A 14,473-nucleotide genomic window follows, 5' to 3' on the forward strand; every position below is an offset into this window, starting at 1 on the left:
CTTGGACCAAAGTTGCTCAGGGCTTTGTAGATTAATACAAGGACCTTGAACCTGGCTCAGTAGTAGACGGACAGCAAATGCAGATATTTTAACAATGGTGTCACATATTGCTAGCCAGCTGCCTTCACCAGCAGCCTGGTCACCATACTCTGCACCAGCTGACGCTTCAAAGCCAAAACCAAGGGCAGCCCTACATTGCAGAAATCCAGCCTTGATATTACCAACACAAGAACTGCAGTGGTCAGACTATCTCTGTCCAGGAACAACTCCAGCTTGCCAACCAGGTGGAGCTGATAAAAGGCCCTCCTAGCCACAGGGGGCACCTGGACCTCTGATGTCAAATATGTATCTACCCCCAAGCCATGCACTTGCTCATTCAAAGAGAGTGCAACTCCATCCGGAATGGGTAACCCGACTGTCTCCCATAGAGCAGATCTATGCACCAGGAAAGAAGCAAATGTACAGGAATGGAAGACCTTCTCACACCACAAATCTCTCCTGTCTCGCCCCACTCCCAAACCTCTGGGGGAGTCCTGAATAGCAGGGGCTGGTGACATGGCGAATGGCAGAAAGGTGGAAGGAAAATCTTTCCAAATCAAGCAGAGGTGCCTTGAACGTTCAACAGAGCTCCACTTATCCGAGGTGCTGCCTCTGCCTGGTTTGGGGTGACTGCCATGTACACACTATTCTGGACTGCGCTTGAACCTTTTAGGGTATGCAGGAAATATTTTACAATTTTTTTTTAAAGTGTTCTCCTCCCCCTTCCCTTCTACTCCCCTTCTACTGCCATGATCTAAACTTCAGAGGCCATTGCATACCTAGACCGATAGATGGCGATAACAAACTGTGTAATATCACCTGCTGATCTACTGCTAGTTGTTACATAGGAAGTGCTGAGCAGCTGTTGGTGCCCAGGCAGAAAGTTTAGGTAGGAAAACAGAATGCCACTTCCTCTTTACACATCCAACCCCCGACTCTCTACACACAGATAACATTTCTTTGTAAGGGCAGGAATGCCCAGTCATGATGTGACATGCTTATTTTTGCTGTTAAACACAGCCCAAGAAATATTGGGCTCCATTTGGGGAGAACAATGCTTCTGTGGAATTCCTCAGGAATATTAACAGCAAAGGTACAGCCAGGACAGGCTTTCCCCTGCTATAGGGTCCTCTGTGATGGACTAACAGCACAGTGCTACTTAGCTTATGATGCCTCAGTTAAAAGCTTTCTGTACTTCGTGGCTTTTAAGATGCCTCTCTCTTTAATATGTCGCAGTTCCTCCTGATTGTATACCACAGGTGTTATTTTAAATGCCAGAGATGGCATACCCTCCAACATCCTGGCGAGACAAATCAGTACATGACCTTGATGGAGGCCACGCCCCCTCACACAGGCCCCGCCCCTTCTCGGCTATCAGCTCCCTCCCTCAGAGCTCACTACTCCCCACCCCACCCCACTGAGGGCCCCTTACACACCTTCACTCACCACCTCCTCAGCCGCTTCAGGGGCCGCAGTACACTGCTTTCCAGCCGACGTACTTTTGGAAGCAATGCTTCATTTCTGGAAGCTAGCGCAGCTTCCGGAAGGAGGAAGAAGAGGGGTTCCAGCTTTCAGCCAGAGCACGGGATCCAAAATGAGACATTCAGGATTGGGATTAGAAGGCCAGGGTGGTTTCTGTAAATCTGGGGTGCCCTTCTTTAAAAGAGACAGTTGTGCTGCCTGGAGATGAGAAGTTTGTGGGTTGCTAGGTGTTGTTGGACCACAACTCCCATCAGATCCAGCCAGCATGGACAATGGCCAGGGATTAGGGGAGTTGTAGTAGGACAACACCATCTGGAAGGATGTAGCATTCACATCCCTAGTTTTGGGTCATGCATAGGATTAGTAGAACTTTAAAAAAAAATAAAAATTGTGAACTATTTATATCTTCAGTACTCTGTGTAGATCCCACAGGGGACAAGGAAATCTAACCCTTGCTCTGAAGTGTTCTCTATGTGCACACTAAATACATGGATGGGGGAGTGGCCTCAACCTCTGATGCTAACCCTGCCCTCAGGACTCCCTGCCTGAGCATCTAAAAGCAGTATGTAGACGTGAGGTGCTTGATACAAATGGAAGCTCTTATCCCTCATGCTCCTGTATCACATATACAGCTATGTATTGGTACAAGAGGGTGCTGGGCGCTGTTTGCACTGGCAGCTAAGTAAGAGAGAGATGGGAGAAGCCAACAAATCTGCCTGCCAGTCACTCTCTCACTGCCCTGCTGATGTTGAGACCCATGAGTTTTGTCAGGGGGACCAGGAAGTGGAGAGAAACACCAGGTGCAGCTTATTGCTGCTACCTTCTTTCTCTTTCTTTCTTTTGCTCTTTTGCTGCTGTGGAAAAGGTGTGGTAGATCCATTTCTGTGGATGCTTGTGGGCAACAATTCATGCTGCTCAGGCTGAGAGCCTGGATGAGTTGAAGAGTGGTGGTGAAAGGTGTTAATGTTGCTCCAAAGCCACAGAGTGAGGGTCGATTGGGGCAAACTGAGGCCTCTTCGTGTGAGACAGATTGCTAAGACCATTGGTTGTTCAGCCTTGAATGTTAATAACAGTAGCTAGGCGGCTGAGCTGGTTTCACACATGATGCTAAGGCACAGTATAATAAACCATTGTGTAATAAACCATGGTTTAGTGTTATGTATGAACCAGGCCAATGTAGACAATACTGAGCTAGACAGACCAGTGATCTGACTTGTTATAAGGTAGCTTCCCATATTCCTATGTTACCTGTGAAAGCAATGCACCAGTTATCGCTACAGTAATGAGAGGTAGAAGGAAACCTTTTAAACCTTAAAGAAGGAAGTCTTTCAGGGTGCATATCAACAGCCACCTCAATCGCATCTTCATTTCCAATAGCTTTGCTGAAGCTGCACACTGCTACAGACTGATCTCCCAATTTGGCTATAGAAACATTTTAAGATGTGGAAGTTGAAATGACTAACAGAAGAGGACACTGTTCAGCTCAGTGTGTTTAAGACCACAAGGTTTGCATGTGTGGCTTTAATTTTTCTTCTTCACTGTCGACTTCTCACAGACCACAAAGAGGTTGGCAAGCAGAAGACAGTTACAGCAGTCCAGCAAATAGACCACAGGAACCCTGAGCAGAATAAGAAACAGAACAAATGCTCATAGGGATATATGCTTTTTAGTCATAGCAACCTTCTTTGATCTTAACTCAGCTGAGGCAACGTGAGAGGAAACAGATTTGTGCTTAACAGATTGTGCTTTTTAGGTATTTTCCACATAGATTGCTCCTCTTCTTTTCCCTTTTTATCTGAAAGCTGCAGCAACATATCCGCTCAGCTTTCTGAAGGTAGAATTATTATTTAAAAGATGAGATTGTATTTGTTTTGCATAATGATTTTATTCATAATTTATTATGAAGGCCTGGGTCGTTCTCATCGCAAGATCAATAAACAAGCTCAAACTAAAATGCTCCTTGGCAGCATTTTAATATCTAAAAACACAGCAGAATCATGTCTTCCCATCCAAACCTTTCTCCTAAAGTTTACCTCCTTTCCTCACAAACTGATATATGCTTACATAAGGAGGGACCTGTAATAAAATGTTACAGTGTGTGCAGGGTCTCCTGTTTACTGTCCCAGTCTGTTAGCCACGCCCTCTACCTGCTCCATTCAATTTTCCTCCACAGGGGCAGGGTTAGCCACCTGTGGGGCCTCGGTGGAGTCTGCCTGCCTCCTCCCACTCAGCCACCCTACAGCTGAGGGGGAGGCAGCGGATGGACCATTTGGGGAGTGCGGAGCCTGCGGGTGCCCAAGCCACCGTGTCACTCCCAGAAGAGCCGTGTGGCTCAGGCATGCTGCAGGCCCTGTGGTGAGTGCCGCCCGCCATTTTGTCACCCCTCCTCAGTGGTGACACCTGGGGAGCCTGCTCCCACCGCCCCCCTTCCCTGCCCCTGGCTTCATGGCCAAGTGGGGATTTGGAGCCTGGTCTACAAGCTCATGCTTTGCCACTACCCCTGGCTGTAGAAGGAACTGCTGAAGTGGTCAAACCAGGCTCTTTCCTGGGTTAATGCCTTAGCAAAGTCTTTTAAGCATCTCTGCATGGCTAAAGGGTTTGCCAAGTACAGATGTGTTGCCACAGAAACTACTAACTAGTGGTGCTTCCAGAAGAAGGGGCAGATCTTCCTGCCCACCCCACAATTTCTCTCATTTACTCAGTTCTATATTATGCCCTATATCTCTCACCCAATGTATCATAGCTGATTTAACCAGTCTTTTGACTCCCACCAAGTCACCTTCACTCTAAGGAAACCCAACCTGTGGTGTGCTGGCACCAGGGCGGCATGTCCTGTTCCATTTCACCACCTGAGGTGAAATAGAAACATGCCACACTTCAGTGTCTCTGCGGCCTCCCTTATTTGGTTGTGTGGCTATACCCAGCAAGTTCTCTCAAGAGTTCACTGAAATGTCATGCAATCTTGGTGAGATTTCATAAAATTTCAATGAGCTGTTTCTGTTTCGGGCACCACTTCTCCACCAGTGGTGGTGGCGGTGGCGGCAGGGCAGGCAAGGCACCCATGAGGGGGCAGCTTTTGGGCTTCCACCAGCCAAGGTGGCTACCTCAATTCACCTCATGGGTGGAACAGCCCCGACCTCATGGGTGGGATGGCCCCGGCCGACAACCTCTGAAGTCTCCCACTGCTCAGAGACTGACGTACGTGTAATACTGATGTTAGAAGCAGGATTGTGTTTCTTGGAACAGGAATTGTGAGCAAGCTGTGCCTGAGCTAAGGTGAGAGAAACAGCAATACGCCTGGAACAGATCAACTTGATGTTCCAGCAGCTTAAAAGCATTGAAGATACAGCAGCAAGCAGAGCACCAAACACAGATGATGGAATAGCTTAAAAGCAGTCTTGAACAGCAGAAGCATTACTGAGCAGCAAATGGAGCTGCAGAACCAGAGACTGAATAGGTCATGCCATCAGATTACGGGGAGCCTTGAAGGGGGAAATGGCGACCTCCGATGTGAGCTTATGAAGACTCTTAAGTTCACACATAAGAAGGTGAGAGTTTTGCCTGTTCAGCCTCTACAAATGGTTGAGAATGACCCAGAAGCTCAGTCGCAGAGTACTCAGATGGGGTGGCTAAGGAGATCAAGGGCAGCTGGAAGACATAAAGATTGGAAGTCAGTTGTGGAGAAGGAAGAGACTTTGACTATTTAGGAGTCTGCAAATGGGTAGCAGACAGAAGGAGTAGAAGCCTCAATAATGGGAGAAGAACAAGCAAGAGATGGAGGAAGCAAGTGCCACAGAGAGCACTGAAGACACACCCAGAGCACATCCAGACTGCCCCCCATCCTATAACAATATTCTGTTTACTTTTCAGCTTTTTAAAAACAAATTTTACCTGCATACTTACTTGTGGAGGGTGTATACACTTCCTTTTATATCAGGTCTTGCATGCTCTTGCTTAAAACCCTTATCGATGGTTTTAGCAGCGTCCACCAAGTTCCCAGGAACTAGCACTCCCCCAAATTACATTTCTTCTTTGAGAAACAATTTAAGACCTTTGTGTGGGGGAGGCAGTTGCTCATATTTGATATGATGCTGAAACATGAAGTGAAGCTGATTTGACCTCTTTGGAAGTTACCCAGAATTAGTTCTTAAGAACACTCTTGTGCTTTCCTTGTGACACTGCTGCACTGCTTCATGGTTCCCTTTTATTAAAGTCTCTTTCCACAATATGCTACTTATGCCATCCAAGTCATATGCCTGACACCAGGTTGCCTAAACAGGCCAATGTTTTCAACAGGGGCAATAAATGAAAAGGCTATTTTGTATATTACGCCTGTCCTATAAATGTCTCAGCATATCTGACATGATTATCCAGAAGAGATTGACTTAACTTTTGGAGAAGTTCTTGCAGCATAACATCAAAATGAGTTCTAATTGTTTTCTATGTGGCCTTGTTGCCTTACAGTTCACTATGCCAAAAAAAAAAAAAATTTATAAACTCTTCCAAACAATGCAATCTTTCCCCACTCTCTCATCACACTCTCCTCTGAACATAATAGGATGTTTATTTTAATTATTTCATGAAATTTATACACCTTTTGATAGTAAAAACACCCACCCACCCTCAAAGCAATTTACAAAAGATAAAACAGTAAAATCAAGAAAAATTACAACCCTCCTTTAAAATATACAAACGCTAGTTAGAGAATATTGTATATTATTTATTAAACTACCCATTATGTAATGGCTCAGATGAGTTGGTTCTCTTAGAGCCCTTAATGAATTCCTAGACTTTGTTAAGGTTTGATACTTGTTATGCAATCAAAGCACAATATGTAACCCATAGAATAATAATAATAATATTTTTTATTTTTATGTTATTTTTATTTATACCCCACCCTCCTCAGCCAAGACTGGACTCAGGGCGGCTAACACCAAATTTAAAATACAGCTAAAAAACCCCAAAAACCCAAATTAATTAAAATACTGCTTAAAATACAGCTTAAGATGGAGCCTCGTTTTACTGGCGGCCCATAAATCAAGACCTTAAGGGAAGGAAACATCAAATATTCACCAAGGCCAGCTATCTATGCTGGTCCTACATGGGCCAGCAAAAGGGCTGAGGGAAAATTTATATGCAGGATCCCATATAAGGGGTTCCATCAAAAAAAGAAGAGGGGAGGTCAGACTGAGTCCAGACCAAAGGCCTGATGGAACAGCTCTGTCTTGCAGGCCCTGTGGAAAGATTTCAAATCCCACAGGGTCCTGGTCTCCTGCGACAGAGCGTTCCACCAGGCCGGGGCCAGTGCTGAAAAGGCCTTGGTCTAGTCTTTATTTGCTGTTGTAACTTATAAAATATGCTATAAATTGGTGCATTTAGTTGCTTTTTCTTGGACTGATGACCATCTGCTATGCTTTAATCTTGCTGGTGGTAGATACCCTGTGATCTTTCTGTCCCTACATCTGAATGATTCTAAGTATTCTATTTGAATTCTCATTTTGCATAATGGAATGTTTTACCTTATGGTCAATAAACTTCAAGCAAATATATTTATTAAGCATAATAAGAATGATGCACAATGTAAGCAAATTATTGTTTACATACACAAAGCAGTAAATAGAATTGCATAGCGAGTCATTATTTATATAACACTATCAATGTAACATATAATAGTAGACTACCTTCCCAATTGTCCATTCACAAACTGTCCTGTAATTGAAAAATTGCTTTCAGCGTGTTAAGTGATAAAATTATATTTGTAATTATGCTTAGTGCTTTGAAGTAAAATGAAACTGTAGTGTGTTTATTCTGTTTTGATTTACTCGTGTTTGCTTAGAGACACTCTCAAATGCCTCTTATAGAAGCAGCTCTGAATTAATGTGGCACAGCTCCAATAGGATTATTTGAAGTGGTAACATACACTAAGCAGAGCTATGATCTTACAAGTCATAAGCACTGCCATACTACTTGCTAAATTGGGCAGCAATCAACAGCATATTTACACAAACTCTGAAAGTATCTCGTTTAGTTCAGCAGCTACAGGAGGATAAGTTTTTAAAGAACAGTAGCCTTTAGCTTGTTCTGCAAAACAACTGGATCAGAGTGCTTGAATATAATCACCCAGTCTCATCCTACACATATATACAGTATTTACTTCTGAGAAAATTCAATGGACCTTTTTTCCAGGTAATTAATTATGCATAGGATTGCAGCATGGATGCTGGAACTTACTTAAATCCAAGCACTCTATCTTTAGGTCTCAGCTGTAATCTAAGGTTACCAGACGTCCCCGTTTCTCGGGGACAGTCCCTGGATTTACAAATCAGTCCTCATACAAGATCCATTGAAGTTGAAAAGTGTCCCTGGATTCACTGAAAAAAATCTGGTAACTTTACTGTAATCATATATGTTGAACTCAGTGAAGCAGCCAAATGGATCTTTGGATAACTCACAGGCAACCCTTTAACTCCCTCAGAAGGTGGTGGACTCTCTCTCCTTCCTTTAAGGTTTTAAAGCAGTGGCTGGACGGCCATCTGTCATGGATCCTTTAACTGAGATTCCTGCATTGCATAGGATTCTACAATTCTATGAACTGCAGCCGATGAATGAATACAGGGAAACATTTTTTGTCCCAAACACTTAAGAGTATGCATCTGAGCCAGAAGACACGTTCTTCTTGTCTATATGAACGAACTAATATGTACTATAAATTGCAGGTTCTGAATTTTAATTTTAATCCTGTTCTTCAAACGAGGCTCCCAGAACAGCTTACAAATCACTAAAGAAGAGGCAGTCCCTGCCCTTGAGCTTCATCTAGAAGGGCATGGCACAAAAGCAAAATGGACCGGGGTGGAAAGAGAAAATACATGGACGCTGGCTAATGTTCTTAGTTACAAGTTCAAAAGACCAATTGGGACAGAATAGCTCCAGGACAGGAGGCACCTTAAGTTCATAGCCTTTTAGGAGCACAAACTGAGCGGCTCTGCATCCCTTCTCTTTCTCCCTTTGCTGCAGGCTGATGCCAGCTGACAGGTCGATGGAGGGAGGAGCCTGGCCCCGTCTTCTGGATCTGGAAGGTCAAGAAGAGATGTGCAAGGCGGCAGCAACAAAGCAGTAAAGAATGATGTACATGCAACTCACTTTGTTTTGTGTGATATTACAAGAACAGTTAAATCTAAGTAAATGGTCATGGCGATGGAATATAATAATAATAATAATAATAATAATAATAATAATAATGTTTTAATATTTTCTTTTATTGTTGTGCCACTACGCCCTATGTTCACATTTATATTAACTGGGGGAAACGACTGCGCAAATAAACCCGGCCAGTGGCAACTTTTTCTTCTCGGGACAGCCCTGCTCGTCCCCCCCCCCCCGCCCCTCTTCAGAGCGCTGCCTGCTTCTCCCCCGACCCGCCACTTCCTTCTTCCGCCTTGTTCTGTCCTCCCCTTTAAAGCTTCCGATTCCTGTCGGAGGCCAGCCGCGCCACCTCGAGCCTCCCCTTTAACGCCCCGCTCCTTCCTCCGCCGGAAGCGGTCATGCTGGGTCCCGGCGATACAGGAAGCGGATGAGCCTGGCACTTGCCTTCCATCCGTGGGGGCTGCGCGCGAGGGGGGGCCCAGTTGGGGGTTTGGGAGGGGGGAGGGGCAGAAGGAGGGCGCCCCCCCTTTTGAGGCGGCGGCGGCGACGAGGAAGAGCAGCAGCAGCAGCGGCGGGAGAGGGCGCGCCAGGAAGGTGTGGCGGTAGCGGCGGTGGGTCCATGGCGCGGCGCGGGCGGGGGAGCCGGAGCCGGGGCTGAGCGCCCTGCCCGCCCATGGAACCCGCCCCGGCGGCGGCGGCGGCAGCAGCAGCAGAAGCAGCAGCAGCAGCAGCCGGCGAAGGCGTGTTGGCGGAGGACGACGAGGAGGTGGAGGCGCCGCCGGTCATCTACACCATGGAGAACAAGCCCATCGTCACCTGTGAGTGAGCCGGGAGTCGAGGAGGGGAAGGCAGGCAGGTGGGCGGGGGGCCGCCCCCCACAGCGAAACCCCCGGGAGGGAGGACTGATGCTTCCCTGCTGGGCTCGGTGGGTTTCGCCTCTGGCGGGCCCTTTCTCTTAACTCCGCTTCTGGAAGACCTCCTGCAAACGCCGGCAGTTGGGAGAGGGAAATCCTTTACACCCCCCCAACCCCCCACCTCCCCCCATGTGTTCTGAGATTGCACGTGTGTCTGGAAGACCTTCGAGCACCCGAGGGTCCTGGTGGCCACGGGAAGCTTTAGCGTATGTGGACTGGATAGCCAAGAGACAGGCCACCCTCCCTCCAATCCCCGATATGATCTGGGATGTGCGGTGTTTGCACATGTTTTAATGTATGTGCAGACGGTTGACAGGATGAATGTGCAGGTACCCCTCGTGCATTTTTATGCTTCTTTCACACCTTGCACTGGGTGGTGGTTCTCCCTTCCCCATTCTCCCAAATGTAAGGAGAGAAAAAGGGGAGTAAACCCAAGTTGCTGTGTCTGTGATTAAGCTGGGCTTTCAAACTTCAGGTGCAAGTAGTGTGTCTTAGTTGTTTGGTGTGGAGAGCTTGGAGCTACAAACATTTCGTATATAGTCTTCTGTTACATATTAGCCAGTGGCTTAATTGTCCTTGCTCTCCTAATGAATTAGGTGGGGCCCTGCGAAATGCTTGAAGCTGTCTAAAGTGTCTAATTAACTAGGTTGCTCTGTGGCATAGTTAAAGAAGTAGCAATAAATACTATAAACAATGTAAATTGTATGTTAAAGAAAATTTCTGCTGTTTCCTTTCAGCCTGATTTAAAAAACAACAACCCCAAAGTTAAATTGTTGTAAGGAGATGTTAATAGGCTTGTGTCTTTGGGGACATGCATCAGAGTAAACAACAATGAAAGCATGGCTGTGTGGACATGTGATGCAGCCTTTGATCAAGCCACAGTTCTTCAGCCTCAGTTTTGCAAATATAAAGAGAAGATAGCAGTATTCTCCTTCACATGATGTGTTTGAGGGTATATGCAGTTAAGTTGTATATTGCTTATGAAGAGTGGTGATAATGTGTGCAGGGTGTATTGGGAGGAGTACTGATCTATTTGGGTATGGGCCAGTAAGTGACTGACTTTCTGGTAGATGTGTTTAAGATCATGCAGAAGGTTTTTTTGTTGTTGTTTTTTTTTTTTTTAGTACTGTGATGTCTTTCTTAACCCAGATGTTTTGCAGTACTAAAAACATAGTGGTGTTTTTTTTTTCTTTAAAAAAACAACAATTCCATAAAACAACTGAACAATTAACATCTACAGGGGGGCTTCAGCTAAGTTTATTCAGAGTAACCCCACTGAAATGAATGGCCTAACTTAGTCATGTTAAATAATTTCAGTGGTTCTACTCTGAATAAAACTTAGTTGAATACAAACCCCAGATTATCTAACCCAGAGTCGAACCAGATTGTTATGGGAAAAGTAGATTAAAGGTGATCAACCCCAGAGTCGGTCACGACTGGACCTAATGGTCAGGGGTCCCTTTACCTTTTTAGTTCAGTTGAAGTTGACATAAATATATAATTATTAGCAGAGAGCAATCTAGTTATTTATTATAGATACATTAGCATTACAGTGGTACCTCAGGTTAAGTACTTAATTCGTTCTGCAGGTCCGTTCTTAACCTGAAACTGTTCTTAACCTGAAGCACCACTTTAGCTAATGGGGCCTCCTGCTGCTGCCACGCTGCTGGAGCACGATTTCTGTTCTCATCCTGAAGCAAAGTTCTTAACCCGAGGTACTATTTCTGGGTTAGCGGAGTCTGTAACCTGAAGCGTATGTAACCTGAAGTGTATGTAACCCAAGGTACCACTGTATGTGCATGTACAAAATAAATTTGTATATATAAAATCAGCATTTATAAAACATTCTAGGGTGTTCAAAACACTACATATGTGCTATTTCAACATTTTGTGCAATGACCCTGAAAGGTAAGTAAGGATATTATTGTGCCCATATTGAAGATTGTGTGTCTTTATATTCATGTGCCTGATGCCAACTGGGAAATGTATGGCTTAGAAACATGTAATCTTAGGGATGTCCCTGCTCACTTCACCAGCTCTCAGATCATTCTTAAGTTTATTTGGATTGTGGATTGAACTGTCAGTTTTAATTTCTTATGATGTCATGCAAGCATTGTTTTCTTGAGTATGGATATAAGGTTCATCATCTGTGTTTCTGTCAGATACTTGCTAATCTACACTCCACTGTATTGCAGATCACCTTTTAATAAATATATATTTTAGCACTTTTAAAAATGTTGCTTGTTTCACATTTCTGGTGTATACTAATGATGGTAAAACTGATAGTTGGAGGCTGCAATTTTATGCACACTTACGTAGATGTAAGCTCTGTTGAAGTCACTGGGACTTATTTCTGAGTAAACATGCATACGATTACATTGAAAATCAGACTTCACTGCTTTCTGTGAAGTAAGTATTAACCACTTTGTTCTTTGGTTCTGAAAATATTTTTCATAAGTCTCATTTAATTTGAGATTTTAATTGAACATTGAGTCTAATAGGGCTTACTCCCAATTAAGTGAGCACAGGATTGTGCTATAAGTACTTTTTACATAAGCGTAGAAGAACGCAGCTTCAGAACTTGGGTAACTTCCTGGACCAGCAGGATACTTCTCAAATCTCATCATGTTTTAACTCTTGGCACCATAGTTTATGATTCATTTTATAAGAAAGTCAATTGTTGGCAAGAGAGGGGCACTCAAATATAACTCCATCCAGAGTTTTCATCTTTCCAGATTGCCATAGTTATTATATTCAGATAAGACTGAAGGGGGAAGGGGATGTGAACTTTGAACCTGTCAGCAAAAGTAAAACACAGAGCAGTAACAGTTTTAAAACTTCGGACCAACATCAACAATGGAAGGCAGACTGAAATAAAAAAGGTATTTATGGCCCATTTAAAAGAGGCTGAAGAAGCTGGCAAATAGGGGTTGGTTCATTCCATGAGGTGGTGTTTCATAGCAGTGAAGTTTAATCTTGACTGTGGGTCTGCAATAAAGGGCTCTGTGGCCAGTTTTAGAGGTTGTATATGTAGTCCTTCAAACAATCTGGTCTCAAACCATTTAGGCTTTAAAGGGAATAACCACTTTAGTAGAAGAGGTGCAACTGCCAAATCATACGAAACTAGTAAAGGCTGTTCTAGGAACAATGCAACCTGCACTGCCATAGATAATATAGAATTTGAGAGGAACTCCCAAGCTGTATGTTTGGCCTTCAGGAGGAGTGCAAAACCATCCATGATTAGTTATGTTTAGGCAACGACCATTTTGCATGAGACTGCTGATGTGTGTGCTGCTTTCGACCCCGGAAGGGGGCGGGGGCAGAACAGACATAAACGCAACGGCAGACTTGTGCATTCACTTGGAACGCATCTCCTGTTCAAATGGGGAGTTGCCTGTACTTCACCTAGATCAGAAGATTTATATTCCCACAGTTTCTCTGTCTAATCACAGCTTGCTCTCATCCATCACACTTCCAGACACCTTATACTGCTTCCCTGGGACCAGCAGATGCAAATGAGAGCCAGAGTTGTGTTGATTAAGACAGGACAGGGATTCTTCAGCTAGTATACCCCAATTGCAAGGGGATTAGTAGGTGATCTGTGGCAATAGGAATTCTCTGCATTCCTTGGGGTGACTATGGGAACTGAAGGTCTATGGCTAGGGTTTTGGCAGTCTGTTTCTTACCTGTGAGCATGCTTTGCCTTGGAATTCTAGTTGCAACTTGGAGTTTTTGGTGAGTGTTTGTTTTTGTTCTGAAGTGGAGTAACTGTAAGAGGTCTGAGATCATAAGTGTTATCCATTTGCTCTTTCCTGGATGCTTGGGTGTCAGCCTTGGCTGTTTGTTATTTTGTCTAAAGTACTTTCTTTGTATAGTGTCATTACACCACTGTTCCCATCACCAAGTTCCCCTTAGCCTCTTGTATGCTAACAGTTCTGAAATCCATAGCCATAGCCCATGCCACTCATCTTAATAGGTTGGGATATATACCTTTGTTTACTCTAGCATTTAAATATTTATTGCTTGTGGCTATAGACCATTCCAAGAGTATCCTATACAGTACTCACATTGTGAGAGTGGATAGTATAATGTGGCTCTCCATTCACTCCAGTGAGAATGTTTTTATTTATACTAGCTTTGTAGGTCTAACTATGCTAGACGAGGATGCAGGAACAGTGCCTCAGCTTCAGGATTAAGCTGGCCACCACTCTGATCCTCCTCCAGTATGTCTTCATTACCTGTTATACTATGACACATAATCTGTGCTGACTTAACAGTATTGTAATGTCACCAGTGTTCGAAGTTTGCCAGGCATGTTTTGCTACTGGAGTAGGTCCAATTGCGACTACATGGAGGTATCTAGATGCCAGGTTGGCAACTGACATCTCTATCAATCCAGCTGATTCGTACACAGTCCTCCGTAATCACATCAAGGAAAGTAAGTGCAGGGCTGACTACAGATATATTTGAATGTGCTGCTGACTTTCTACAGACCACCCAAATGGAACTCACAAACCATAGTTAAAAAACCTCTGCCTTAGCCTGTAGGTAATATCATTTCCATTTCCACTGTGTGTGTTTCTCCTTCTTGCATACTTGAACAGGTGAATTGTTTGTAAGAGCAAGCTACAGTCAAGCAATGTAGTTTAGATCATAAAATTGTAGCGTTGGAAGAGACTGCGAGGGTCATCCAACCCCCCTGGCAAATAGACATTCAGTTGTGGCGACCGTAACCTAGGTTCAAGGTGCCATTTGGCACTTAGCTTATATAACTGAGTTTCTAACACAGAATGTCATTTATGCTATCACAACTTTACAGTGGTGGTGTAACTTGGAGTAATGCCAGCACAAGAGATTTCATATTAATTCCATTGTCATGTAGGCAGTATAACTCA

At 44.3% G+C, this 14,473-nt stretch overlaps 1 protein-coding gene across 1 annotated transcript in view; it reads left to right on the top strand.

The window, feature by feature from the left end:
- Positions 1-9,191: 9,191 nt before the first annotated feature.
- Positions 9,192-14,473, top strand: part of TRAPPC10 (trafficking protein particle complex subunit 10) — a 44,600-nt gene continuing 39,318 nt past the window's right edge. Inside the window, exon 1 of the mRNA XM_081003723.1 lies at positions 9,192-9,482. Coding sequence (XP_080859849.1) covers positions 9,338-9,482 — 145 coding nt within the window. The 5' untranslated portion in view covers positions 9,192-9,337. The remainder of the gene's footprint in view (positions 9,483-14,473) is intronic.

The sequence above is a fragment of the Podarcis pityusensis genome, assembly GCF_964106645.2.
Source record: "Podarcis pityusensis genome assembly, chromosome: 4".
Taxonomy (NCBI): Eukaryota; Metazoa; Chordata; class Lepidosauria; order Squamata; family Lacertidae; genus Podarcis; species Podarcis pityusensis.